Here is a 27,858-nt window from a genome sequence, read left to right as displayed (position 1 = left end):
CTGCGCTATGAAGCGCACTGTACTACCGGGTTGGTCATGTGGATGTTGAACAGGACAGGGGTATAATCCGTCATCTTGTAATGCTGTTTCCATGTGCAAGTAATAAGGATGCCGGCTTGGATATCAACATGGTTGATGGTAGTGGTCTCCATCCAATATCAAAATCCACCGCATGGGGTGCAAGCCTCCAGATCAGGATCAACAAACCATGTTTGGCCCTTGAGTGGTCTGAAAAAGACCCATATCAATAGTGGGGATCCGGGGGAAAGAGTGGGGGGAGCTAACGCGGTTTGTTTGCCTTGAGGGGCTATATACTGGTTTAAGGGTCCCATTTTCAACAAGGCCACTGAGGTGGCCTAGTTGGTAAAACAGCTAGGTCATCGCACTCCTCCGGCGGGTGGGAGGGGTTCGAAACCGGGTGGGGTCGATCACTCGCATAATCGGCAACGCTCTCTCCATGATCGTCTTGTTACCCAGTACCGGATGGCCAGTGGGGCGGAGTAACGGCCTCGGAAACCATTCTGGGCGGCTCGGGTTCGGTCTTCTTCTCTTTTTTTCATATTTCTACCATAAGGTATGGTTGGAGAAATGGAGCTTGATGTGGATGTCCTGTTGTGGTCGAGATGTTGACTCTCTCCGCATGCGGCTCCACCAGCAACGTGTCTTACATAATCTCGCGGCAGCTTCCCCAGGTAGGTTAATTCAACCTCACCTCAAGGCCGGATGGTGGGGTCATCTTACAACATTTGGTACACCGATCAGCAAATCTCAGGAACCCACAAGGTGTGCGAATATTCTCCTGGAAAATTTTTCAGTCAAGAAATTGAAGCCATTCCGTGACGGCCATGCGCCGGTGAAGGCAGGCTTTCTCCAACAGCACTTGGGGCATGGTGTTCCACTTTCCACCAATTTCCGAGCTGCTCTGCTGAGTGGAAGTTTCTCGATCTTGCTTCTTCTTCTCGTTCAGTGCTGCTCGGGTGGTAACCTCGACATCGATCTCTCTCAACAATCACACGCGTCAGACATCACAGGCCTTGCCAGACATCATGTCTAAATCCTTTCCATCGGGTGAAGTGCCCATGTCCCACGATACGCAATCACATTATGTCCGCACACAGGATTACACCCCCGGCCCCAAATACCCTCCCAATGCCGGTATGAATCCAGCATTAGGCTACTTCGGCCTTGGTCAGTTTGAAGATGACAACGACACGGTTGTGGTTGACAACAAGATCTTCAGCCGAGCAACACACCAATTTGCAGACGGCGATTTTATCTGCCCTGAATTCTTCAACCTCGCCTCTCTCGATGGGTTCACTCGTCGCTTCAAACATTCGCAGTGGAGCTATGAGATGCGCCGGGCGCCTCAGCCCATCCTTCCCTTCTTATCACTGGGGCCGTATTCAAGTCTACGGGACCTGGAGCTACTCCGCAGCCAGGGCTTCACACTTCTTCTGGCAATCCGCAATCGTCAATCCGCTCAAGCACGGCTCGTTTCCGGTGACAAGGCCGCCAGTCAACTCGGCATACAGGCTGATACGATCGACGTTCTTGATAATCAAGAGTTGATTTCCGCGTTCCCTCGAGCAATCCGCCGAATCAATGATCATCTCGCGGGGGTGGACGATAGCAGCCACTCTAACTTGGGCTCTCCGATAGCTGACCACTCGCTACCCAAGAGAAAGGTCCTTGTCTTCTGTGAATCAGGAAATGAACGTTCGGCTGCTGTGGCCATTGCATATATCATGGTCATGCTTAACCTGGATGCCGTCCGCGCCACCCATGCAGTCCAGCAGCACCGATTCTGTGTCTCCATTGAAGATCCCATGAAACGCATTCTCGCTTCCTTCGAGTCCATTCTGATGGCCAAACGTGACGTCGAAAGTGCTAAGCATGCCAACATGCAAAGTGGAGCAGCAACTCTTGCGCCTCCTCCTGTCCCGCCTGTGCTACTGGCAAAGAAACGTAGCTTTGCTGATCGACAGGAACACGGTACCGACATGGCTGATTCTGACATGGACATCGATGACGAGGGCCATTCATCCATGGATCGAATGCCTCGTGCACCGTTCCAAGATCGAGTCGCTTAGATCGAACTCCCAAATGCCATATGCTTGCTGAACATAGCTTGAGTACGACATTTGCACACATCGGCAGTGGATATTCGTCTCAGCTCTCGCTATGGCCAACAGAACTCAAGAAGGTAGAAGAAGATCGATGGGTCTAGATCGTGGTTTGCAATGTGGGTTGTCTGTATTGCTGTGGTTATATGGTGGCTTTGTCATTCTTATGGCTGTTTTTTAGAGAGCGAGTGTCTTTTTATCCGTGGTTCTAGTCGTCTTCGACGGAAATACCCATCTGATGTTGCATATCTATTGCTACTTGATATTCAAATATCTCTCCGAGTTCGTCGGCCCCGTTCTGTGGTGCCTAAATTATTCCATTGGCAGTAATCAGTAGAATGAGTTGCCATGGTTGTCGAAGATTGTGGGGAAGGCGCATGTAAAGCTCTGAGGAAGGCTCGCGTGAGCCCATCAACAACCACAACAACAACCTCTTCCTCTCCTTTTCTCTTTTTCCTCTTCCCCCCGTCTTCCTTCATCATCTTCCTTACCATCTTCCTTCACCATCCCATCCCTACTTCATCCTGCATCGTTACCATCCTTATCTTTCTTCGCCAGACTGAGTATTATCGTGAAGCCTCATATCTTGTGTCTTCAGTTCGACACATCTCTCACTTGCGGGGCAACCTGGGGCACCAGCCTCTTGCTTTCTCTCTGGGAGAAAGTATCGACTGCTCGACATCACGTTCCCTGCTCTACTACACTTTCGCCTGTATTTTTCATGCGTCACCTTGTGAGAAAGAAGCCCTGCTGTTGATACTTTCGTTCGACCGTCTCACTGGTCCTGTGAAAAACCAACGAAACCGAAACCAACCCTCACGCGTCTGACGTGAGGCAATTCAAAATGGGCAACAAGAAGACAGCCAAAAAGAAAAGCCACAAGAAAAAGTTGCGCACCCCCGCGCGCCCCTCCCCTCCCCCCTCTGACCATGTAGAGGAGCCTCCTGAAGCCGACGAAGAAATTCTGACACACGAAGAATTTATGGAGCGCATTCGAAGCATTCGAAAGGCTCGCGCCGAAGCGGCTGGCTTGGAGTACCACACCCCCACCCCCTCAGCCCAAGATAAAGGGCCCTGTGATCCCCCCATTCGATCCTAACCTTCCTCCCGCGGCATTTCCAAGCCTGCCGCCCATTGGACAGCCGATCCCTACCGGTACCAGAGAGGGACACTTGCGTCGAGTCAAAGAAGACCGTGAGAGACGCGTTCAAGGTCTTGAGCCTCTGCCTCGCGAATCCTATCACCCAGGCCCGGTCTTCAGAATCAGTGGCCAGGATGATGCACCCAAAGTCGACAAGCCAGCAAGCCAGGAGTCTGCTAAGGTCTCTGCATCTAATGTCGAACATGAAGCCCCTGGCAGAGCCAATGCGAACCTCGAAGCCAGTGACACCCTCCTGAACCCGGTCCACAGCAGCAACATGGCGGACATGGTAGGTGAAGCACAAAAGGACTCAACGGATGCCAACAAATCGGACCTTGCATATCGATCCAACCTTGACTTCTCGGACACCGACAGTGAGGTCATTGCCGAGTCAACTGTTCCTGTTCCTGAATGGGATGACCTTCTCCCGTCACTCAAAGCGGAGATCGCAGACAATCTTCTGGAGAATGATGAATGGAAGGATGCCGCACAAAAGCTCGGCCTCACTCAGAAGCAGCGGAGAACGGCTAAAATGTGGGCAAAAAGATACCAGCAAACTCTTGTGCGAGAGGATAGAGAAATGGAAACAATGAGAGACAAGCAGCGCAACTATCTGCTGAGCGTGGATCACAGCCAGATCGAAGATGATCAGGCCGAGCGCGTCCTAGCCGAAATTGCTTCCAAATCGCAGCAGAAAATCCTCGAGCACCCAGATCGAAACCTTAAAAAGTGCAAGACCAGCGATCTGTGCAAAGCCTGGCGTTTCCTGAAGGAGCATGGGCTACCCCTGGAGTTGGCCGGGGACTGGAGTAACGGCGTTGAAGAGATTCGTCCTTTTGAAAATCCTCGGACCAAGCGTGTGAGATGGACCGATCGTCTGACTACTACCGAGGAGCTTCCGCCCATGCCAATGGAGGCCGGCCCAGCAACACAGCCATCGTTGACCGAGAAGACAGTCTCTCTCGACAGTTTCAGTCAGGGAGGTTCAATCGCTCCGCCTGCTCCGGTGCGGCATCCGATTGAGAACATGGAGGGGCATTGGGATGAGTGGGAGCGGCTATTCACTCAACCCGATGAGAACCGGGCTCACCTTGCCCGTGAGAGAAGATTGCGGCTTGCCCACGGCGCAGAAGGCGCGGCCGATATCATGGCCAACGAGAATGGGCCCGCGCTACCAGAGCCTCTGGTTGCCCAATTCCGCTATAACCAGCGGATTGAGCTGGCCAAGCGCGAGGCCGAGGAGCTTGCTGCGGCCGCAGACATTCTTCCCCCCACGGGCCAGGACATCGCGGAGGGAACGTGGGAGGAAAAGATGGAGGCTCGCTATCAAAAGCTGGCCAACGACTGCGAAAAGCTTTTCCTCAGCCACGATTCCCGTCCGGATGTCGAGTATGAGGAGAATTCAGAGCTTGATGAGGAGGCTCTGGATAAGTTGCTGGAGGAGGCTAGCCGGTTCAACGAGGAGTACCGGGGCGTCGCGAAGTCCGGGTCTTCCTCACGGCCTAAGGGCTTCGATGTGAACATGGAGTGATCTTCTGCCTGCCACTAATCAGCGGCAAGGAAAGCAGAAGTGAGCGGCCATGAAGTGTAACGTTTGATTCTGAATGTGCAAGGTGGAGGCAACATGAGTGATGAGATGACTTCCGACTGTCTACTCGTTGTTGATTTACGGACTGAATTTTCGGGATCTATCAACTTCCCGTATGAGACCCTTTGTTAGACTCGTTGCCTTGGACCCTTGTGGACTTCGGAGGAAGTTTTTGGGAACCTGTGAGTTTGGTATGTGAATCGGAAATAGGTGGCATTGGGAGGGAGATCTGTTTCTGATCTATTGCAATGTTGGCCATCACATCTTTTCGTATCTACTCACAAGTCTTTGATAATAAATCTACTCCGTACTTTGTTTGATTAAAACTTGGTCCGTGCACCCGACGCGAAAATCCGCGTCAGACACGCGTAGACTACTAGCCTCCGATTTCAAGCACTTTTCAAGAATACCGTTGGTTTCCATTGAAGTTCACGATATTGTAGGATATTGTGAAAACCTTGTTGTGGGCACTATTTGGAGAGTAGTCGTTCTTTCCACTTTTCGAGGAATCTGGTTTATGACAAATTCTCACCCCTGGGAATGACGTCTGGCCTGTCCTGGATCGAGATCTAACCCACACTCCTTAACACCCTCTTTCTTGCTTTCTCTCCGGATCACTCATTCAATCTCGCTGAAAGACTTCTCCCTACTCGCAATGTCTGCGGTAGACTCGCCCATTACGCCTACCGATTCTCGGTCTGGGACTACTCAGCCCGAGTCGACCGTGCCCTCGTCTCCGATGACCGAGCCTACCGATCAAGGCCAGAAAGAATACTCGGAGAAGGAACTAGATACGAACAATCGTGAATATGGAGAAAAAGACACAGACGCACCGAATGGCGACTCGGCAGGGGCGACAGAAGCGGCGGAAGATACAGAAGGCATGGATGTCAAGGCAAAGGCCTTGATGCATCTCCTTAAGACGAGCTCGGTAAGCCGCAGCTACTGTGTGACCGACTTTCTACGGCCGACGGCTAATTCTGGTGTGCCAATAGGTCTTCGTTGCTATCATGTCAGAGAAGATGAAGAAACAACAGGAAGAAGCTAGACAACGGGCCGCCCACCAGAAACGAGATACCACCGAGCCAAAGGCGAACCCCAAGTCCGCAGCTAGCGCTCGACGCGAGACCCGCAATAAAGTCAAGGACGAACCCGCGGCTGAGGAAACATTGAACGAACCAGCCGCAGGGAGGAGAAGGGGCCGTCCTCGCAAGAGCGGCGCCAACGGGAGCACAATCTCCAGCTACTTTCAGAAAGCCGATGTCAAGGTCGACGAGGACAATCCCACCGTTCAAGAGGCCCTTGAACAGGCTGCGGAAGATTATGAGGCCAATCCGACTGCTCTTGGTGGGCAGGAGCTGGTCGCCACTCAGCAGCCATCTCTGGTAACCGGCGGCAGGATGCGCACCTACCAACTGGAGGGTCTGGAGTGGATGAAGACGCTGTGGATGAATGGACTTTGCGGTATTCTTGCAGACGAGATGGGTCTAGGAAAGACCGTGCAGGCTATCTCAATGCTTGCTTTCCTGAAAGAGAACAATGTCTCGGGTCCTTACCTTATTGCAGCGCCGCTTAGTACCTTGAGCAACTGGATCGATGAGTTCAAGAGATGGACTCCCGACATCGAGACTGTTCTATATCACGGTACTAAGGAGGAGCGTGCGGCCATTAGGAATAAGTGTATGAAAACACGTGATCAGGGAAAGATGAATTTTCCTATCATTTGTACATCTTACGACATTTGTATCAACGATTCAAAGTTCCTTGGACAATACCAGTGGAGGTATATTGTTGTGGTATGTTCTGGAATACTTCTGCTAACACGAGCAACGCTAATCGAGTCTCCAGGACGAGGGTCATCGCCTCAAGAACATGAATTGCAAGCTCATAAAAGAGTTAATGACATACAATTCGGCCAACCGGTTACTTATCACGGGTACGCCATTGCAAAACAACATCTCTGAGCTATGGTCGCTGTTGCATTTCCTGCTTCCGGAGGTTTTCAATGATTTGAAGAGTTTCGAGGGCTGGTTCGACTTTTCGTCTGTTTTGGATGATTCAGGCAAAGCCGAAGTTATTGAACGACGGAAGCGCAACTTGGTGACCACCATGCATTCTATTCTCAAGCCGTTCCTTCTGCGGCGTGTCAAGACCGACGTGGAGCACTCTCTTCCCAAGAAGCGCGAGTACATTCTATATGCTCCGCTTACTCCCGAACAGAAAGAGCTTTACAGAGAAATCCTGAGTGGCACTGGACGTCAATATCTTGAAGGAAAAGCCTTGGAGCGTCTGACAGCTAAAAGTTATACTACTACTCGCTCTCGTAGCTTGAAGCGTCGTCGCAGCAGCGATGAGCCAGAGACGCCCAACAAGAGCCAGCGCACAGCCCGAGACAGCATGCCCGCCAGTGGCACGGCTTCAGCCCGGCGACGCCGAGGTCCTCAGAGCTACAAGGATATCAGCGATCGAGAATTCAATTCCAAGTTGCGCAAGCTTGAACAAGGAGTCGAAGAGGATGAAGAAGAGATAGACGAACCTATTGACACTGAACTAGAGGAGATTGAACGGGCAAACAATCTCAAACTTGCTAGTACGTTCGCGACAGCCATTCTGGATGCATTATACTCGGCTGACAATTTTCACAGAGAAGGAGATCAGTCAAAAGAAAATGATGAATCCCATCATGCAAGCCCGTCTGGCCTGCAACTCTCCCCACAACTTTTACTGGCCATGGATGGACGAGAACTCCACAGTGGACGAAACTCTCGTGTCTGCATCTGGCAAGATGCTTCTCCTTGACCGTCTAGTGCCCTATCTCTTCAAAAAGGGGCATAAGATCCTCATCTTCTCCCAATTTAAGACGCAGCTCGACATTCTCCAGGATTGGGCTACACAACTGCGAAACTGGCCTTGCTGCAGAATCGATGGTGCAATTGCCCAGGCCGACCGCCAGGCGCAAATCAAGGCCTTCAACACGGACAAGACTCACAAGATCTTCCTGCTCAGTACTCGTGCCGGTGGACAGGGCATTAACCTCGTCGCTGCGGATACCGTCATTCTCTTCGACTCCGACTGGAACCCTCAGCAAGATCTCCAAGCCCAGGACCGAGCACACCGCATCGGACAAACCAAGCCTGTGATCATCTACAGACTCGCAACGAAGGGCACCGTCGAGCAAACCCTTCTCGAGAAAGCAGATTCCAAACGTCGCCTTGAGCGTCTGGTCATTCAGAAGGGCAAGTTCCGGTCTCTCCTTGACACGGGCAGTGCCCATGACGTGGAGGAGCTGAGGAAGGTACTCGGTGAAGATGAATTCGAGCGCTTCGAAACTGGCGCCGATCCTGCGTCCATTCTTTCAGATGAAGATCTCAAGATCCTCACGGATCGTAGTGAGGAGGCCTATGCCCGTGCTGAAAAGGGTCTCGAAAAGAGTGGGCCGGCATTTGTTTCTGTCGAGACTAAGCGTGATGCTGGCGAGTCTTTGATGTCTTAAAGATGTATACTTTTGTTGGCTTTTCTTTTGCTTTGTGTTCATGTTCATCCCGAGCCTGGCTGGTGGTTTGGTAATGTTCTGCGGCTCTACAGGTGTTTTGTATTGGTGTGTGGTCTTAGAGGGACTCGGTCTTTCGTCTTATTTCACCATGGGTGGCTTATTGTGGAGTCTTTGCCGTTGGCTCTGTCCTCCTCCCTGCTGGTATCTACAGCAGGTGAAGAGTTGCATCATTGTACAATACGTGACGTTAGATTTCTAGAGATGCATAGCTAACTCTTGTGTTCAATGACAATAAAAAAATCCATTAAGCGCCTGGAGCTCCTCGCCAGAACTATGGCTGTACATGAAGATTAACGGTCAGAAGGGTAAGATGTATGAATGAAGTAGGCCAACCCTCGCCACGAGCCACGATTTCAACGCTCAGCGTCGAGACCTCTCCTCCTCAATCTCATGGCGCAAGTCAGCAAGAACCCCCTGCCGCTGAGCAAGATGGCTCTTCAAACTCTCAACCTGTTCACCCACAGTCTTAACATCCTCCCTCGCCCGTTCCAAATCCTGCCCATCCTTCGACCGACCAACACCCTCCCGCAGCTCCCGAAGCTCCCGCTCCTTATACTCCAAAAGCTGCAGCGCCTCCTTCTTGATCAACACCCAATTGGGCCGGCCGTCATTACGCGGCCGATCCCGTCGAGTCTCGGATGCCTCGCGGGCGAATTGCAACTTCGTCTCCATATCGGCAAGTTCCCGGCGCAGCCGCACCTTCTCCCACTCCTCGTCCTGGATCGTTTCGCTAAAGTCCGTGCCCTTGGGTTGATACGAGCCCTTGCCGCCAACGCCCAGTCGGCTCAGGTAGGTATCGCCGAATTTGGCCTTGCGGCCGGTTCTTGTCTCCTGGTCGCCGTCGGCGCCCCAGCGTTGGGCGGGGCGGGCATTGTTGTCGATTTGGTAGTCGATTTGGTTGCTTTCGAAGGAGGAGCGGAGGGATGCGGGGATTGTGCGTGGGATACGGAAGCCCTCGTGGCGGTAGTTGAGGATGTGGAGGAAGGCGAGGGTGGCGTCTTTGTTGATGGCTTGGGAGGCGGAGGGGTTGACGAGGTTCCATGCGGAGCGGATGTCGGTGTCTGGGACATCGAGGGACTCGTAGAGGGGTTGTAGGGATTCAACTGGAGGGGCATAGTTAGCGCTTTGCTCTGAACGCGCAAGGAGGGAGGCTGGGAGATCTCACAGGTAATATCGCCGCGTTGGGTTCGGCTGGAGTTGTAGATCTCCTCGTACTTCGACCTGTCGGCGGGCTTCATGTACCAGTCAAAGCCATCTTTCAGGCCGAGAGAGTCATCCTCTTCCTCTATCCGCTCAAACTGTTCCGGACGATGCAATGCCCGCGTGGCAGCGACGAGATGTGATTTGGATTCGGGGACGAGCCAGTCTGGCAGCACGGGCGGGACTTCTTGGAGCTCCTATAATTAGGCACGTTCACGTTAGCTTCCTCTTGTCTCACGAGCAGCATTTCCAAGGCTGTACATACGCCATTGACCAGGTCGAACACTAAGCGCATTGCGACGCAGAATTCCTCAAAGTCCAGCTCTCCGTCACCATCCACATCCGCAATATCCCAGACCTTCTCCAGCTGGTCATCGCGGAGTCCACTGTTGCGCAGCACCGAAGCGGCCTGTGAACTGTTTAGGTGTGTCTGACCATTTGAGAGCGATGAGAAGATCTCCCAATATCGCTCAATCTCCCATTGCTCGATCTTCTTATTCGACATGGTGCGGGTGTTAATTGGTGTGGAGGTTGGATGATCGGGGCGGGAGTTTGGGGGGTAAAGATGGATTGGCCCGCTGTCCGCCTTCAGGGGATCTGAGGTCATTGTTGTACGGAGGTCCATCCAAAAAGTATTGCGCAGCGCACGTACCACCATTATATTACCACTAGCGTTATACCAAGCGAATACACACAATCCCCCTGAATAGAATAGTCTTCATCTTCTGTCTACTACCTATCTACTACTACTGCTGCCTACATCTACCATTATGCCAAAACAATCAACCCTTGCTGATCGTGTGACTGTCGTCGCATTAAGGGCGTATACGACGAAAACGTCTGCTGAGATCGCGAAGATAGTAGATCTATCAATTGCTACTGTTAATCGTATCTACGCGCGCGCGATAGAGCGCGGTTTTGACCCAATCCATACAAAGATCACCGACGAATACGTTCAAGACGGTGCTCGCTCTGGTCGGCCAACTAAGCAAGATCCTCAGACGGTTAACACTATTCTGTCGAAGGTGCGCCTTGATCGATTTGGTCGAGAGAAAACATGCGCTGATCTTGCTGGAGAACTTAGCCAGGAAGGGATCGAAATTTCATCCTCTACTGTCTGGACTATCCTCAGGAAGGCCGGTTTACGCAAGACGAAACCGACGAGGAAGCCTGGACTGACGAAGAAGATGCGCGCTGAACGATTAGCTTGGTGCTTAGCTCACGAGCACTGGACTCTTGACGATTGGAAGAATGTGATCTTCTCTGATGAAACCTCGGTTATTCTTCTACATCGCCGTGGTGGTTATCGTGTTTGGCGTTCTAAGGATGAAGCTTTTCTACGCTCGTGTATTCGTGAGCGTTGGAAAGGCTCTTCTGAGTTTATGTTTTGGGGCTGTTTTACCTACGATAAAAAAGGCCCTTGTCACTGTTGGTGCCCTGAAACTGCTATACAAAAACGTGAAGCAGAGCAAGAGATTGAAGCTCTTAATCAAGAGATCGAACTAATTCTACGCGAACAGTGGGAGCTAGAGACTGGCGTACGGCGTATTAATCTTCGTCGACAGCCTGCTGGTAAAAAGCCTACCTGGAGATTCAATAAGCAGAATGGAAAGCTTTCACGAGGATCTAAGGGTGGAATTGATTGGTATCGCTATCAAAAGATGATTCTTCTACTAAAGCTTATTCCTTTTGCTAAGGAATGCGCTACAACGCGGCCAAAAACGATCGTACAGGAAGATAAAGCTCCAGCGCATAATCATTATATTCAACAGCGAGTATTTGATGCAGCTCAGGTGCAGCGATTAGTGTGGTGCCCAAATTCGCCTGATCTCAATGCTATTGAGCCTGCGTGGCCTTGGATGAAACGAAAGACTACTAGAAAGGGAGCGCCTAAGTCTAGACAGGAAGCTATTGCTATATGGAATAAAACCTGGCAAGAGCTACCGCAGGAAAAGATTCAGGCTTGGATTGAGCGTATACCCACGCATATCAAGAAGATCATTGAATTAGAAGGGGGGAACGAATATAAGGAAGGCCGGTAAATTATACTATGTAGTACGTTAATGTAATTTAATGGTGGTACGTGCGCTGCGCAATACTTTTTGGATGGACCTCCGTACACCGTGCGCTAATATTCATGACTGTATTACTTTACTGTAGACTATGTAATAAGTTGTTCATTTATGTTCGAGAAATCCTTTTAGAAACCTGATTTAGTGCATTGATTGGCTTTCTTAGGTGACTGTCACTTATGTATGCTTCCATCTGTGAGCGTGACCTATCATATATGCAACTATGCTGTAACCAACTGGTGACATTTCAATTTCCAGCTCACGTGTAGTCCACAAATCAAAAAATCTACCGTCCACATATTGAAGCTGGTAAGATGGCCGAGTTGGTCTAAGGCGTCAGGTTAAGGTCCACCTTAGCACAAATTCCTGATCTCGTTTACGGGGCGTGAGTTCGAATCTCACTCTTATCACTCATTTTTCTTTTTGTCTGATTACCATTGTGGCAATCTTTTTGTCACTGTAATCTTGGGAATGGCCATGGTTCCTTTTTTTTTTTTTTTTCCCTTCTTAGAAGCTGTGGATTGGCTGGCCGCTTTGTATATAAAATGCGCCACCATCGTGTCGTAATCGGGGTTTTGCAAATATGTAGTTAGGTCGTGAAGCCCCACTGGTCGGAAATATATAAGCAAATGGACATTCATACATGATATGTATTCTGGATTCGTTTTACTTGAGTGGAGGATTCAGACCGAGTGTATAGGAAACATGGATTCTCCTCTCTAAAAAGGTAGAATTCCAATACGGACTAGTTATACCAGCAATATTCAGGACTACGAGGGGACTGCCAACTGACGGTGTTCCACAACCATCACCGAGACACTTGCCCCCATACCTAGGAATCTTTCGATTTGCGACTCGACGTCAAAGCATCACGAATCAACTCCTGAAACCAGGACGGAAAGCCACGGATGCCACAAATAAAAGTGAATCGACAGGGTAATATGAGTTGGGCGCCTTCTCCAGCATAAAGCTGGTCAACGATAGCATCCGAAACAGTCTCCGGCTCCAGACAAAAGTTCTGTGACTGTTTATCCCTGGTGATATGATCCACAAGAGGTGTACGAGTAAGGGTAGGGTGGATAATCCTAGATCAGAGTTAACACACGAACCAAGCCGGATTTCAGTGTACCACATTAGTAGCACTAGGACATACGTACGTTGTGCGAACCTTCGGAGCATTGTAACGGTGTTTAAGCTCCTGCGCAAGCCCTTCGTGGAAGGACAAAGCGGCTGCCTTCGTGCACGCGTAGCTCACGTTCTTCCCTTGAGTAACGAAGGATGCCATGCTCGCCACAGTCAAGATATGGCCGTGGTTCTGCTTGACCATGGCAGGAAGGAACTCCCTCACGAGATGAAAGTGGGAAAGAATGTTGATATTGAAGATCCTTTCTGTTTCTTTGGTAGGCTGGTCTATGATTAGCACGCTGTTTCCAGTGCCGGCATTGTTGATCAAGACTGTTGGATCGCCGTGTTGTCGGCGAATATCCTCTGCGACTTGCTTGATCGCGGCTGCAGATGATATATCTGTTTGGTAGAAGATGACATTTTCCGCTATGACGTGTAAGCAAATTTCCATTTTAGTGAAGTTTAAAGGGTAGACACTTGATATTCTTCAATGGAGTTTGTATATCCAGGATTATGACCTTAGTCCCATCTTTTGTCAAACGAGATGTCACCGCAGCTCCAATTCCACTAGATCCTCCAGTGATGACCACGAATTCCTTCGTCGAGTCCCATTTGAGTATCGTACGAGCTATTATTAGCAATCCGAAGGTCTTGCTACTGGATAAGGCTACTTCAGCTCTCGATGCTCAGGCTAAGCGGCTGGTATGATGCTGCTAGAAAAGGTAGGAAAACGATCACAATCAGTCATCGGTATATGTTCTTCGTTCAATCCTAGCGACACGCGCTAATCATTATTCAGGCTATCTACGATTATAGTGGCAGAAAACATAGTTGTGATGTCTTACGGCCCTGTTGTTGAGCAAGGAACCCACAAAGAGCTAATTAAGAAGCGATCAGTGGATTACGAATTGGTAGAGAAGCAGCGTATGTCGACGGAAGGGGATATCGGCCCAAGTGAAGAAAGTCCACGTTCGACGCAGATATGGAATTCCTATTTGAAACATAAAGGCAATAAGTCCAACATTCAAGCGTACCAGATTAAGGAGGCAAATTCCGATAGGAAGGCTTACGACCACAGACACTCTTTATGGGAGTTAACGAAGTTCGTCGCCAACTTCAATAAACAAGAAACATTCACGGTGCTTTGGGGTCTGTTCTTTTCGGTTATCACAGGCGCGGGAAATCCCACGTAAGTTTTTCTCCTCGTACGATGTGCAGAGTATTGACCCAGACCATTCCTCTAGGCAGGCTGTGTTCTACGGTAAGACCATCTCGGCATTATCGCTACCTCCCAATATGTATGGGAAACTCCTCCATGATGTCAATTTCTGGAGTCTGATGTATGTCATGCTGGGAGGCACTGCATTTCTGGGTTGGGGAGCATCTGGTCGTCAGGGTATTCCTTGAAACAAAGATACAAAGGCATGCAGAGTTTCTATTGGAGAGCTATTGGCCCTGTGTATATGGGCTATGGTACATCAACTATTAAGACAAGTATCTGAAGTGGGGTTTTCTCTATCCGATGCCTTTCCCTTTTCCCAAACATAAAGTAGATTGCTGATTGTCAGATCATGATTTCTTCTTCTCATCAGATTGAGCCTCTTTTTCTTTCCGTTTCTGGGCCTCTAGCTGCTCAGTCACCTGGATAATGGCCCGCTCAGCCTCCAGAGCCAGCTCCGGAGCATCCAAGATCGAGGCCAATTTCTTAGCATCGGACATCTTTAGTAGCACACGGTCGTCACTTTGCTCAATATCCTCGACCAATTCAGATGATGGTTTATCGACCGGGGTACCATCTAGTACGCGCGATGCACGCTTGGCGTATAGCTGTTCTAGCTCGGGTAGGGAAACAGGATTCAGTAGGTTCTTCTCCACAAGGTATTCCAGGTGTCGCGAGCCATTCAGCGCTGGTGGACACTATAGTTAGCAATTTTGATCAGACAGCAGAAAAATTCGGGATGCACCAACCGCGCCAATGGGACCAGCCTCGGTATGCCATGTAGAAGAACGGAATATTCGGGATCCTGCAGGAGGGAAGAGCTTCGTCAGAAAGAAATTCGCCAAGGTGACCGATCAAGCAACATACACTGGGACCAGCGCAAACGGCGCTGTTAAGGGAGCAATGCCAAAGCTCCACAACATTTTCTTCCTATGAAACTCCTGCCGCTCTGTCGCGATCTTGCGCAGAATGGTGGGGATCTTCTCCAAGCGCACCGAGTTTCCAGGATAAAGCACATCGATCTGCTTGCTGCCGTAATTCTCATCTATGCGCTGTTGTGCTTTGAGTGACGGGATGCTCTTCAGGCCCCATTCTTCGAAGGGGATGCGCTGTTGAACCTTATTGCCCCAGGTGACCAGGTGTTTCTTCCAGCCGGACTCGGCGTCCTCCCATTTCGCCCATGTCTCAGCTGCTTTGCTTGTGGTTCGATCGAGTAGTGAAAGCTCCTTTGAGGCGTCGCGTCGTAGTGGTCGGGCATAGATCAATGCTCGCCGCGTCGAGATGGGGATCAGGAAGAGGCGCATTGCGGCGGCGGGGGATGTGGATGTTTGAGGACGGGGTAACGGGGTGTCGCCGGAGGTTGTATTAAAGGAAAGGAGAGGCGACCGGCAGCATGTCCTTATTATCTGCACGTCTGGTAAAAGATGTCGTGAAAAGACGCGATATTCACTTTTTTTTTTCAACTCGAAGCGAAGGAAAGGAAAGGAAAGGACCACGGGAAGAGAAGAGGCCCGAGAGACTAAAAGAGACTAAGAGTAAGCAGGGGGAAGCGGAGACGTCATTCCGCGGCTGAGAGAATCTCGTTTGGTGGAAGATAAACTTGGACCTGCACTAACTTAACTAATCGACTTGGACCTGGATCCAGTCTCCATCCCGGAGCTTACATCGTGATCCATTCTTCCCTCTTTCAGTGGGCATTGGATTTGCCCAATTCTCCGATCTTCGTCTGCAATACCCCGAAGAGGCATGCGGAGCTTGAATTGACTCCATCCGCCAGCTCCGATCCTTTCTACACCTACGCTTTCATGGAGACTATGCACAGCTCAAAGCCCGACCACGCTTCGGGGCGTATCTTGAATGAAAAGCTGTCGGACAAAGTCCCTACCGGATCTTGTTCGCCAAATACGCAGACAACGCATCTAAGCATCGATACTCTGTCCGCGGTGCACAACGGATCTGCCTCCCCAGCCACGGCAACACGAACACCCGAGGGTCTGACGCTGGAGGAGATCACACGATCTCAACATTTTACATTGCGCACGCTACCAGGTATACCATCATGCTATTTATGAATAAATACGCGTTCTACACCATATCGCTGACGCTGAATTCCCTCTAGCTTGGATCCGATCGGTAGAAGAAGTCGAGGATGACGCCGAGGGAGCCGCAGCAACCGACCGACTACTACCCTCCCAGCCCCGTGATGCGCAGGTCGCTCATCATAACCACACTCCTTATAATATCTCCAGCCATGACTTTGCACAAGTGCATGATCCCGGTTTCTCCGAAGAGGACATGCCGAGTCGGGAATCACGTTGGGCGACGTTTTCGCGTATGATTCAGTACCCCCGAGAGTACATTGACGAATCCAAAGAGGTCACATCGGATTGGCTAAATGAGAACCATACGAATTACTCGGGCCCATGGCGCGGCAAGCTCCTGGACGGAGACAGCCCCGAACACCCCTTGCACATCAATGCGCGCAGGCGGGAAATCTGGACGAAGCGCTTCCAAAACTCGCTGTTGAGAAGTCCAATGGTGCCGCTGATATTACGACTGACGGTCTGGTGCTTCTCCTTGTCTGCATTGGCTTTGGGTGGATCTATACAGCACATGTCGGATAAGGGTCATACCGACCAGGGCCCGTCAGCACTCATGGCAATCATTGTTGACGCGGTGGCACTGGTTTACCTTGTGTATATCACCTTTGATGAATACACGTCGAAACCTCTGGGCTTGCGCTCGCCTTCAGCCAAGGCGCGGCTCATTCTTCTTGATCTATTTTTTATCGTCTTCGATTCTGCCAATTTGAGCTTGGCATTCAACTCCCTGTCCGAGGTGACAGGTTCCTGCACAGAAGCAGAGGTGAATCAAATATTTGACCCGCGGAATGACAGTATCTGTGTGCGGCAGAAGGCACTTGCATCCGTTTTATTGGTTGCCCTACTCGCTTGGCTCTTGACCTTTTGCCTCAGCGTTCTCAGGTAATCACGTGTCCCCAGTGTACAACATACGCAATATACTGACTTTGCGACAGGCTCGTTGAAAGAGTGAAACACTGAGAGTGACTCCCAACTCCGGCATGGATATCGGGACCATGTTATTTTTGGATAATACACGAATTCGGATTGGATCATATACATACATTGCTCTATACATGCAGAACAGGGCCATCATCCCCGTATAAAGGATCGTGGTGAAACCATGCCAGATCTTGGATTTTCTTGGCTTTCTCCTCTTCGCCTGCCTCGCCATAGCACATATCCCACTGTTTCCCAGGGGGATATGATCCCACCATCTTGAATGGTTTATCGCCCTGATCCTCCAACAGGCGATGCCCAACTCCTGCGGGCACGATAATCAGATCACCGCGATGGACTATCGGCTCAAATCGCCCAGGGTTCCCCTCACCACCAAAGCAGAGTCGAGCCTGCCCTGCCACGACACCGAGCACTTCATGAGTGGTAGAATGAAAGTGGTCCGTGCTGTACATGGTATATACCCATTGGGGCACCACTTCACCTACTGCTTCCAGGCGACTCTCAAGCTCGGCGGGTGTGGCGTCAAAGGCGCCATGGTATATCATGAGTGGTTTTAATTGGATCGAGGTATTGGGAATACCCTGCCACGCAGGTATCTGGCGAGAGGTCACTTTGATATCTGATGGTGGGTGGAAAGACATGATTGTATTTGGGGAGATGGGGGATTTGAAGCTCTCAGGCCTCTTTGGGATTCGGTCTTCAACCGTGGCAATGACGTCATTTGCAGACTGTACCATTCCCCGCTGGTGATCAAAGACCGCCCATGAACGATCAGAAGAAACCGCAGAGATGGCATGTTTTTGAGCTATGAGAGCCACCATACCATGGTAGTCTTCTATTGACGCTCTACTTCTAATAATGAAAGAATGAGGGGGTGTTGGGGTAGATATTGTCGATCTGCCGCAGTATATGATGGAAACTACGGAGTACCTGCTGCTGTTGTTTGAGGTTGCATTTTGGCTGTTCTATAGAACTCGAAGAAAATAGACACTATCATTCACAATAGATGAAAGAATGATACCAAACAAAGAGATCCGTTTGTAATTAGTACAGAAAGGGCATAGTAACTCTCGTTTGTGGAGGTACATCACAGCCGACACCCATACAAAAGACGAAGCTTCCATTCCGATCGAGACCCGCACTCACCGCCTTCTACAAAAGAGCCCATTCCCCACGCTCGTCGCCCTTCTCTCTCAGCCTCATCCACTACTGCCCGCCACACCTTCTGCCTAATCTCTTCATCTTTCCTCACTTTCGCTTTCCTTCCCCGAGGTGATCTACTCATTCACTTTTCTCGCTCGGTTGCTATCTCGTCGGGGCTGGGACCCTATCTACGCCCAGTAACGCGCCTTCCGTCACCGCGACTATCTGACGGCGTGACTCGTGGCGCTACACTTATCTCCGGTCTTGGAGAGTGTCGGTAGCGTATGTTCCACCCGGATAACAGTTCAGCATCCCATGTGGAAAGTAGTTTCTTTGTCAATCATTGCTAACCCACCATCTCGGTTCCTAGATTCCAAGGCATTCTCTCTTCCTTGCCTAACTCCGCCCCTTGACACCATGCCTCCCGCCATGCCTCAAACCCCGCACAAGGATGACCTCGAAGAAACGTGAGTTGGAAATCAATAAACATGGCGTGTCGGTATTCGTTCATGTGGACCAATCCCCTGACTATGACACAGGTGGTCGTTCTTGGAGGCGGGGATCAACAGTGTGATGTTGAAGCTGGAGGAAGGCGTTGACATGAAGACTGTAAGTGACGGGAATATTGCTGAGAATGGAAGGTTTTCTTCATTTCTGGAGCTAACTTCTGTCTTTCCTGATCTAGTATATGGCTCTCTACACGTGCGTATTCCGAACTCTCGACGATGCGGTACTCGCTCCTCGCTGACAAACCAACTTAGGGCCGTACACAACTTTTGCACTTCCCAGAAAGCTGTTGCCAACAATCAAGGCCTACAGGCGCATAGGGGAGGTTCGTCACCCATCCCAAGCCCACCCGGGGTTCAGAATTTGAGGACCGATCAGCTAACGCAGACTCCCATTCGGCTAGCACACCTTTTGGGCGAGGAGCTATACAAGCTTCTTGGAGAATACCTTTCCCGCCACCTGGCTGTAGTTCTGAACGAATCCAAAGGACATGCCGAAGAAGCTCTTTTGGGGTTCTACATTCGCGAGTGGACCCGCTTCACGACAGCTGCCAAATACGTTAACCACCTCTTCAGTTACCTGAATCGTCACTGGGTTAAGCGCGAGATTGACGAGGGAAAGAAGAACGTTTATGACGTGTACACTCTACACCTGGTCAAGTGGAAGGATGATTTCTTCGAGAATGTTCACGCCAAGGTGATGGACGCCGTGCTTAACTTGATTGAGAAACAGCGAAACGGAGAAACCATTGAGCAGTCGCAGATCAAGAGCATTGTCGACTCCTTCGTCTCGCTGGGCCTGGATGAGAATGACAGCAAGAAGTCCACTCTGGAGGTCTACCGCCAATACTTCCAGCGACCCTTCATAGATGCCACCCGGACATACTACGAGAACGAATCACGGCAATTCGTCGCAGAGAACAGCGTGGTGGAATACATGAAGAAGGCAGAGGCTCGGTTGGACGAGGAGAAAGCCCGGGTTGGCCTGTATCTCCACCAGGATGTCGCCAAGACCCTAACAGAGACATGTTTGGACGTCCTGGTGACTGCCCACTCTACCTTGCTTCGTGACGAGTTCCAGATCCTGCTGGACAACGAGCGCCAGGAGGATCTGGCTAGGATGTACCGGCTGCTCTCGCGCATCAAGGAGGGCCTGGATCCCCTGCGTTCTACCTTTGAGAACCATGTGAGGCGGGCCGGTCTGGCTGCCGTGGAGAAGGTTGCTTCAGAGGGTGACAGCTTTGAGCCCAAGTTGTACGTGGATGCTCTGCTCCAAGTGCATACCCGGTACCAGAACTTGGTTGATGACGCCTTCAATGGCGAATCTGAGTTTGTCCGCTCCCTGGACAACGCCTGCCGTGAGTTTGTTAATCGCAATCGCATCTGCAAGACCGCCACGACCAAATCTCCAGAACTTCTGGCGCGGTACACCGACTCGCTGCTCAAGAAGGGATCCAAGGCTGCGGAGGAGTCTGAGCTTGAGGAGATGTTGGTCCAGATCATGACCGTCTTCAAGTACATTGAGGATAAGGATGTCTTCCAAAAGTTCTACTCCAAGATGTTGGCGAAGCGTCTGGTCCATGTCAGCTCTGTATCTGATGATGCCGAAACTAGCATGATCAGTAAGCTGAAGGAAGCTTGTGGTTTCGAATATACCAACAAGTTGCAGCGTATGTTCCAGGATATTCAGATTTCCAAGGATCTCAACGCCAGCTACAAGGATTGGCAAGATAAGGTTCTTGATGACGATGACCGCAAGCGCATGGTCGATGCCCACTACCAAGTCTTGGGTACCGGCTTCTGGCCTCTCCAGCCCCCGACCTCCGACTTTACCGCTCCCATTGAGATTAACAGAACTGCCGAGCGCTTCCAGAAGTTCTACTTTGATAAGCACAATGGCCGCAAGCTCACCTGGCTGTGGCAACTGTGCAAGGGCGAAGTCAAGGCTAACTACATTAAGAACGCCAAGGTGCCATACACCTTCCAGGTGTCTACCTACCAGATGGGAATCCTGCTGCTTTTCAACGAGGCAGACACCTTTTCCTACTCTGACATTCAAAAGGCCACCAATCTGGTCCCTGAAATTCTTGATCCCAACCTGAGCATTTTCCTGAAGGCCAAGGTGTTGACCTCCAGCCCCGAGGGAGCTAAGCCTGAGCCTTCTACCACCTTTTCCCTGAACTACAACTTCAAAAACAAGAAGATCAAGGTCAACCTCAACATCCAGATCAAGTCCGAGCAAAAGGTGGAAACCGAGGACACACACAAGACCATTGAGGAGGATCGGAAGCTGCTGCTCCAGGTAAGTTATACTGTCTTCCATGGCTGTAAATTTGATGTGTACATGATTCTAATTGTTTCTCTCTAGTCTGCCATCGTCCGTATCATGAAATCTCGCAAGAAGATGAAGCACGTGCAGCTGGTGAACGAAGTCATCCAGCAGGTCAAGTCCCGCTTCCCGCCCAAGGTCCAGGATATCAAGAAGAACATCGAAGCATTGATGGAGAAAGATTACATCGAGCGTCTAGACGGGGACGAGATCTCTTACATTGCTTAATATCCCTTCGCCTTCTGCCCATTTCTCCTCACCTCTCCATCCCATCACCTTCGCGCAACTCATCGCATCTACACTACCCCCTTGCTTCTCATCGATTCTCTCTTTTTTCTTTTTCTCATTCGCCTTCTTAATACAGTTCTAATCAAGCTTCTTTCTCTTCGCATATGCGTCTCGGCAATGGGCGTGAAGAATTTGAGCCTGATCGGACTGGTAAAAGGGGCTTTGGCTTGGGTTGGGTTGATAAGGAGCTACGGAGCAAGAACCACTACATTGTCTGTTTATTTTATGGTCCATCTTTCATCATAGCGTTGAGACGACAGATCAATGATAACCCGGAATTTTCGTTCGTCGTCGGATACTTGATTCGGCTTGTCTTGTTTCTTTTTGTGTGGAGGCTAGTAGATTGGATTAGTACGACTTTCTAGATCTTGCAGAGCTTCGGTAAATGCGAGGCATTTTCCGTTAAAGGTACGTCTTTAGCAATGCAGATTAATTAGGCATTACATGAAGGCAGTTAGCAAGTGTTTGAGCCAGGAGAGCCTGATATCATGGTCAATGTTTATCATTTCATATTCAGAAGCTGTATACTTTATCAAGACAGAAACAGATAGAGAAAAGGGGTAAGTATAAACAAGAACAAGGTTGAATAGAACGAAGTTTATAATTTCAAAATGAACATGGGGTATGGGGTAATGCAATGATACAATGCCATGACTGAAAAAAAGCAGAAACAAAAACAAGAACAGAGGGGTGATTAATGCACAGAACGCAAGGGGATGCAATGCTCTACGTATATTATACTATAGTCACTGAGTGCTGACGGACTCCTTGACCGAGTCCTCAGTTGATTCGGATGGGTGCTGCTCTTCATGTTTAACGGGGAGCACCGTTGCCGCATCGTGCACAGATTTGTTCTTCTCAGGGTTCAGATCCACACGCAGTCCTTCTGAGGGTGTGAGGGACACAGAAGTAAATCCATCGTCATCAGTACGGGGCTCAGGAAGAGGCTTATCCTGCGCAGTAAGGTCATGCTTCTTCTTCTCAGCTTCGGTGCCATATTCCGTGAAACCCTGGGATAAAGGGGACTTTGGGAATGGCATGTCCGCAGCATCCGACTCTTCACGCTTGAACTCGCCGCTTTCACGACGGAGAATGATATTACTCCATCGCTTGCGACGGCTCAGACTGCGCGATAAACCTTCACCGTCTTCGCTGTGTCGGTGCATCGAGCGGCGGCGACCACGGTCTGAATCGAAGACTGTCTCGCTGACGGTTGGTAGGACGGGCGTTGATGGTGAGGCGGTCATACCGGGATTGGGAGTAGGAGCGGGCGAGGACGTGCGTTTGTCTTGCCACTCGCGACGCTTGTCGCTTGCCCATGAGCCCCATGAACTGAAATAGGCGCCAGCTTTTTGGCTGGCGGCGGATACAGAGGCTTGGGCTTGAGTTACGTCGATGGATGGTCTTTGGCGTGGGCTGAACCATGATCCAGATGTTTCGGACGGAGAGTCTGGTGCTGGTTGCGGAGGAGGCGAGCCGGGACCTTGACCTTCTTTGTCGAGGGATGTACGCTGTGATTGCGAGGCTTTCTCTTCGTTGCGTTTCCTTTGGGCTTCGCGCATGGACTCGATGTCAGACCAGAAGCTGTTGAAAGCGGCGCTTACTTTCTTCTGGCCCGTTGATAGGTGGCGGTTGAGTGCTTCTCGGCCTTCGCGGACGCGCTCGTCCAGATGGAGATCGGCGACTTGCTGGGATAGACGGCGCTGGACGTCTTCCATCGTCAGGCCGCCGGCACTTGGGTGTCGGGGTTCGGTGATTGAGAAGAGGAGCGCATCGGAGGTTAGCTTTGAGAAAAGGGCGTAGTTGGAGGTCTTCTGCCACTGTGTGAGGAACTCTACGTTGAAATCAAGGGCGGGATCGCCTTCGATATTGAAAGTTTGTAACTGCGCTCTACCTCGGTGCGGTGAGTCGCCGGAGGTATACGAGTTGAGTTCTTCGTGGTACTTCATGCACGATAGGAGGGCAAGTAGGTACTCTTCGAATTGGAGTCGGATGAACTCTTCCGAGCCCATGAAGCCGAGGGTCTTGGGCCGTGATGGGTGAGCTTCATCCCATGTGTCGTTGACGATCTGAGTGAGAAGATCGATCCAGCGTCTATCAGCCACGGAGAGTGTGAGAGCAGTGCGGAGGGGCAGAGATGAGATGTTGATGCTGTCTTCGTCAAGCTGTAAAGTGGAAGAACCTGGTTAGAGCGTTAGTCCAAAACTGATGCGAGAAAAGTACACACGTTGATTAAAATGTCGCTATAGCGGTCCTTTTGTTGCAATAGCAGGGAATTCGTTGATCCCACCACGTAGGACTTGGTCCCATCATCAGCTAGCAGATCCAGCTGCTGTAAAGGGGTATAAGGTCCGAACATGCTTCCCTGCAAACAGTGTTAGATTAATTTATCTATTATAATGGACTTAGACCGCAACGCTTACCTTGCCGAAGATTTGCAATGGCAGACCCATATATGCCAGCACTAATGAGAACGATTAGCGAGCCCATTATAAGACGAGGCCATCACCGAGATGCGGCTTACGGGAGCTTCGATCACTCGTCTTAAGCGAAGTCGGTTTCTCAACGGTCTCCGCGTAGCTGTCAAACGAAGGATCCGCACAGTCTTGAAGGGAATTGATGAGACCGGGTATTAGAGAAATAAGAGAGAATTGAATCATGCATAGACGCTCGCAACGAGTGCCGAAAAAGAGCATCTGTAAAGTTAGTACGGAGACTATCTCGGAGTAGCGCGTTTACATACCTTAGGCTGTAGCAGCAATCCTTTGAATAGAACCAGCGTCTGATATTTGAACTCGTGAATCATTTCACGGAGAGAAAGACCTTTGAATCCAGTCAGTCAATTGGTATGCCAAGAGAGAACGTCTCGATACTTACCTAGATTCTGATCTTTCGATTCATCATTCGACAAGCTGATCACCAGACCCTCGCGGAATTTCTGTCACAAATCAGCATATTGATCGCAGATCCAACCACGGGGTAAATCTTACCCTCAGAATATCAATATCAGAGAAATCCCTATTTGTAAATCCCGCCGTCAGCCAATTATCACCACCAAACCATTGCCACCTTCAACCCATATAAAGCGTCCACCAACTGGACACAACCACCAAGTCCATGCACCGAAGAAACACCCAACATACCGTTGAGCAAACCAAGCCGAGGTAACAACAGACAATTTCTCGCGCAATAGACCCACCCTCTGCGGGCTATCCGTAACCACCACCACAGCCTTTTGTACAGTAGACCGAGTCACTTCCGGCGGGCGATTGATCAAAAGGCTCGAGTCGAGCTGGCGGGAGCAAGCAATGCCGAAAAGCGAGGTAGCAGGTACAGTAGATGTTTCCTTACGGCGTAATGTGAAATACGAGAATTCTTCGGTCGAACTAGAGTCAAACAAGAACAGGTCAGCGCAATCGATACTGCGGTATAGAGATGACATCGCGGGGTGTGGTGTGGGCATGGGAGTCAAGTAGATTTGCTCTGGAAACATAGCACGTCTTGACTCGAGCTCGGGAGGAATTGGATTGCTTACAGGTGTGCGCCATCCGATAATGCCATGAAAGGCAATAGGGACCAGTCATTATCCGTAGCCGGGCTCGTTCCCTCGTCACCAATGCAAAGCTCGATCTCCGGACCCCTGCAGCACACGTTAGCCAATATTCTAGACCAAATCGCCTCCTACATAATGCGCTAGCACAATCCCAGGACTCTGCCGTCCTCGCGAAAGAAGCACACTCACCGCGCATGGTGAAAGTCGATCACCAGCACAATCGGGTTTTGTTTAGGTTGGACGGCCATTGGGTGTGTGCGGGGTTTTGATCGGCTTGGTAGAAGAGGGCGTTGATGCGCGAACGCAAGAGTTTAAGGGGGGAGGTTCTCCACAGCCAGGACAGCCAAAGGGGCTTAATTGTGTTTAGATCGCCATGAAATGTAGTGCGCTGGGAGAAGATCGTATAGGAAGATCGCATAGTTTAGGGGATTTCGATAGGCTTATCGCTCACGTGTTGATCGTGGGCGGTGTGAGAGGTTCCCCCGCGGTGATTCGAGATTATATGGATGTACTGTTCTGGGTTTCTGGTTCTCTTAGTGTTGGTTGTTGTTTTGTATTCTAATTTATTTCGTACTCCCATGTGGAAATTAGCTGTGTAGAGCACCATCGACACTAGGTACTGGTACTGTAGATTAAAGGGAGACAGTACACAACATGTACGTCACAACGCGACAACGCTCGAGACCACGGAATTTCCCCTCACCAACCGATTCTTGACGACAACGCCGGAAGAGCTATGGACAATGACTTCAACAGAAGAGAGGAAGTGGAAAAGAAAGAAAAACGAAAAGAAGTTAAAAGTCATCAGATAGGAGACCGAGAAATAACAACATTTACGCCAACTTGAAAAGGCATACCCCCAACACTCATAAGCTGATTTGGGCTTTCATGTGCAGTGAAAACCGACAGAGAGAAACAATGTAAAAACAAGGAAGACTAGCATGGCTGCAGATTATCACCTATACGTAGGTTTGAGGAGCCATGCCATCTTGCGCTGCACCCGCGACTAACGCCTGGCCAGCCTCGTTGGCTTGATCGATGTTGTGGAAGTCGAGGATTTCCGAGTACCTGTTCCGCAATTGTTAGCACGAGGCCGAAATAACAATCCAACGTCTGTATGTCCAAAACCTACATCATGATTTTCCAAGTATCGACAGGCAAATCGGCATCGTTGAAGGACCAGTCGAACTTCTCTTGGGCAACGGGCTCATCGGTAGGATCGTGGTAGGGTGCCAGGTATGGGTGAGCCAAGGCCTCGTCGGCGCGAATGCGCTTCTTTGGGTCGAACACGAGCATGCGCTCGAGCAGATCGACGGCTGGAAAAGAGGACGGTTAGTGAACTTGTGAAAATCGGAGGAACCCGGGAGTATTGCGGAGATCGGAAGTATCGCATACCATCGGCATCAGCGTTGTGGAACTTATTAGCCAGGTTTTGGCGCTCGCGCTTAGGAAGAGACTTGACGAATCGCAGAGTCTATAAATGAATCGAAAATTAGCATATCCAGTGGGTTCATCGCCAACGTAGAAAAACCAGGAATGAAAGACTCACGTTCTCACTGCAGATGGTCTGAATCACATCATCTGGGGGCGTACCCAGCAGCTCAGTAATGATGGAGAACTGGTTAACGTGGTCCTTTCCAGGGAAAAGCGGCTTTCCCTCAAGCATCTCGGCGAAGATGCAGCCCGCGCTCCAAATGTCGACCTCCACGTCGTACTTTTGCCAGGTGAGCATGATTTCGGGGGCGCGGTAATATCTTGTGGACACATAGCCGGTCATCTGCGGGTCCTGAATTCGGGCCAGACCGAAATCGCAGATCTTCAAGTCGCAGTTTTCATTGATGAGGATGTTGCTGGGCTTCAGATCACGGTGGACCACACCGGCGGAGTGGACATATTTCAATCCACGCTATAATAAGAAGTTCAGTATTGATGCGAGGAACGGGTCGAATTATCGGCTGCGAGACTTACGAGGATCTGGTAGAGGAAGTACTGGATGAATTGCTTCTCCAGTGGGCGAGAGGTCAAGAGGCGGTGGAGATCAGTTCCGAGGAGCTCAGTGACGAAGTAGCTGTAGTTATATTAGTCCCTGTGTCGGTGCGTCGCAAACACCTGTGAATTGCTAGACGTACATGTCTTCGAGGGGGGAGATAAAGATGTCGCTCAAGCTGATAATCTGCAAGGGTGGTCAGTTACGTTGCTGATGCGCACCCGCGGGGTCTGGACCGAGGGGGTGAGGGGTAAAACCCACGTTCTCGTGTCGGAGATGCTTGAGCAGCTTCAGCTCGCGGTAGGTACGTTTAGAGAGGACCGGAGTGCTGAAGGGCTTCATGATCTTCTTGACGGCGACCGGCTGGCCGGTCAATTGGTCTCGCGCCGAGCTATAGGGGTGACATTCAGGTCAGCTGGGGGATATCTCTCGCGCGCGAGCAGGACTAGAATTCAGGACATACCAGACCAGGCCGAAGGCACCCATGCCTACCGGCTGCAAGTCCGTATACCTAGAAGTGCGAATGTCAGCCATCGAGGTTTTCGGAGTCCAAACATTGAGGATTGAGGTGATGCGAACCGGCTTGTGATCTCAAAGGTCGTGCCGAAGATCTGGGATCGTACGAATTCCGCCATGATGGAGAATTAGATGTTAAAGAGAGACAGGGCGCGTGGAGTAAAGAGAAAGAAACTTTTTGGAGAGAGGGAAGGGGTACGGAGTGTAGTGGCGGGCAGAGGACCGGAGGACCAGAACACAAAGAGGCAGGAAGAGTGATCAGAATGGACCGAGAGACTGATGATGTGGGGAAAGGCCCTTTCGGTGAAAAGCGAAGAAAACAAGGACGATGACGTTTGCGACCGGTGGGAGGCAGGTTTCCAAATATCGGTGGCTGACTAACCGCTCCGTGGGTTCTGGGCTTGCACTCCTTGTTTTGGAGTTTATCTCTTCTACAATTCCGGTGTTCCTGAATGATTAGCCTTTAAGAACCTA

General features: G+C 50.5%; 12 protein-coding genes across 12 annotated transcripts; 6 read left to right on the top strand and 6 right to left on the bottom strand.

Moving 5' to 3' along the window:
- Positions 1–1,046: 1,046 nt before the first annotated feature.
- N7473_009911 (dual specificity protein phosphatase family protein) lies at positions 1,047–2,090 on the top strand (the record flags this gene model as incomplete). The annotated part of the gene is made up of 1 exon (XM_057155850.1): positions 1,047–2,090. One exon carries the CDS (start codon positions 1,047–1,049, stop codon positions 2,088–2,090), a length of 1,044 nt encoding a protein of 347 aa, XP_057004505.1.
- Positions 2,091–2,967: 877 nt separating this feature from the next.
- Positions 2,968–4,795, top strand: N7473_009910 (uncharacterized protein; the record flags this gene model as incomplete). Its single annotated transcript, XM_057155849.1, has 2 exons — positions 2,968–3,158; positions 3,247–4,795. The coding sequence occupies 2 exons, from the start codon at positions 2,968–2,970 to the stop codon at positions 4,793–4,795; spliced, it is 1,740 nt and encodes a 579-aa protein (XP_057004504.1).
- A 712-nt stretch (positions 4,796–5,507) lies between these two features.
- Positions 5,508–8,345, top strand: N7473_009909 (putative SNF2 family helicase/ATPase PasG; the record flags this gene model as incomplete). Its single annotated transcript, XM_057155848.1, has 4 exons — positions 5,508–5,783; positions 5,848–6,648; positions 6,701–7,442; positions 7,498–8,345. 4 exons carry the CDS (start codon positions 5,508–5,510, stop codon positions 8,343–8,345), a joined length of 2,667 nt encoding a protein of 888 aa, XP_057004503.1.
- Positions 8,346–8,765: 420 nt separating this feature from the next.
- On the bottom strand, positions 8,766–10,110 carry end3 (cytoskeletal adaptor protein SagA; the record flags this gene model as incomplete). The annotated part of the gene is made up of 3 exons (XM_057155847.1): positions 8,766–9,508; positions 9,571–9,802; positions 9,871–10,110. 3 exons carry the CDS (start codon positions 10,108–10,110, stop codon positions 8,766–8,768), a joined length of 1,215 nt encoding a protein of 404 aa, XP_057004502.1.
- A 2,399-nt stretch (positions 10,111–12,509) lies between these two features.
- Positions 12,510–13,253, bottom strand: N7473_009907 (uncharacterized protein; the record flags this gene model as incomplete). The annotated part of the gene is made up of 2 exons (XM_057155846.1): positions 12,510–12,762; positions 12,835–13,253. The coding sequence occupies 2 exons, from the start codon at positions 13,251–13,253 to the stop codon at positions 12,510–12,512; spliced, it is 672 nt and encodes a 223-aa protein (XP_057004501.1).
- A 385-nt stretch (positions 13,254–13,638) lies between these two features.
- Positions 13,639–14,209, top strand: N7473_009906 (uncharacterized protein; the record flags this gene model as incomplete). The annotated part of the gene is made up of 2 exons (XM_057155845.1): positions 13,639–13,991; positions 14,047–14,209. 2 exons carry the CDS (start codon positions 13,639–13,641, stop codon positions 14,207–14,209), a joined length of 516 nt encoding a protein of 171 aa, XP_057004500.1.
- A 162-nt stretch (positions 14,210–14,371) lies between these two features.
- Positions 14,372–15,325, bottom strand: N7473_009905 (mitochondrial K+-H+ exchange-related family protein; the record flags this gene model as incomplete). The annotated part of the gene is made up of 3 exons (XM_057155844.1): positions 14,372–14,709; positions 14,771–14,826; positions 14,889–15,325. 3 exons carry the CDS (start codon positions 15,323–15,325, stop codon positions 14,372–14,374), a joined length of 831 nt encoding a protein of 276 aa, XP_057004499.1.
- A 501-nt stretch (positions 15,326–15,826) lies between these two features.
- N7473_009904 (phospholipase D regulator) lies at positions 15,827–17,083 on the top strand (the record flags this gene model as incomplete). The annotated part of the gene is made up of 3 exons (XM_057155843.1): positions 15,827–16,070; positions 16,141–17,005; positions 17,059–17,083. The coding sequence occupies 3 exons, from the start codon at positions 15,827–15,829 to the stop codon at positions 17,081–17,083; spliced, it is 1,134 nt and encodes a 377-aa protein (XP_057004498.1).
- An 89-nt stretch (positions 17,084–17,172) lies between these two features.
- On the bottom strand, positions 17,173–17,799 carry N7473_009903 (cupin domain-containing protein; the record flags this gene model as incomplete). Its single annotated transcript, XM_057155842.1, has 1 exon — positions 17,173–17,799. The coding sequence occupies one exon, from the start codon at positions 17,797–17,799 to the stop codon at positions 17,173–17,175; it is 627 nt and encodes a 208-aa protein (XP_057004497.1).
- An 823-nt stretch (positions 17,800–18,622) lies between these two features.
- culA (cullin culA) lies at positions 18,623–21,268 on the top strand (the record flags this gene model as incomplete). Its single annotated transcript, XM_057155841.1, has 6 exons — positions 18,623–18,672; positions 18,745–18,814; positions 18,891–18,907; positions 18,967–19,037; positions 19,116–21,013; positions 21,080–21,268. 6 exons carry the CDS (start codon positions 18,623–18,625, stop codon positions 21,266–21,268), a joined length of 2,295 nt encoding a protein of 764 aa, XP_057004496.1.
- An 806-nt stretch (positions 21,269–22,074) lies between these two features.
- N7473_009901 (uncharacterized protein) lies at positions 22,075–25,129 on the bottom strand (the record flags this gene model as incomplete). The annotated part of the gene is made up of 10 exons (XM_057155840.1): positions 22,075–23,493; positions 23,556–23,693; positions 23,752–23,792; positions 23,853–24,024; positions 24,072–24,151; positions 24,206–24,266; positions 24,319–24,346; positions 24,472–24,714; positions 24,864–24,968; positions 25,071–25,129. The coding sequence occupies 10 exons, from the start codon at positions 25,127–25,129 to the stop codon at positions 22,075–22,077; spliced, it is 2,346 nt and encodes a 781-aa protein (XP_057004495.1).
- A 310-nt stretch (positions 25,130–25,439) lies between these two features.
- Positions 25,440–27,838, bottom strand: sakA (mitogen-activated protein kinase HOG1). The gene is made up of 9 exons (XM_057155839.1): positions 27,448–27,838; positions 27,332–27,379; positions 27,130–27,259; positions 27,011–27,054; positions 26,850–26,949; positions 26,431–26,787; positions 26,277–26,355; positions 26,014–26,197; positions 25,440–25,949 (listed from the first exon to the last, which is right to left on the bottom strand). The coding sequence occupies exons 1-9, from the start codon at positions 27,501–27,503 to the stop codon at positions 25,841–25,843; spliced, it is 1,107 nt and encodes a 368-aa protein (XP_057004494.1). The 5' UTR covers positions 27,504–27,838; the 3' UTR covers positions 25,440–25,840.
- Positions 27,839–27,858: the final 20 nt, after the last annotated feature.

Source organism: Penicillium subrubescens (assembly GCF_028828155.1).
Source record: "Penicillium subrubescens strain IBT 31985 chromosome Unknown utg000007l_segment0_segment0, whole genome shotgun sequence".
NCBI classification, from domain to species: domain Eukaryota; kingdom Fungi; phylum Ascomycota; class Eurotiomycetes; order Eurotiales; family Aspergillaceae; genus Penicillium; species Penicillium subrubescens.
This window is presented reverse-complemented; position numbering and strand designations above follow the sequence as displayed.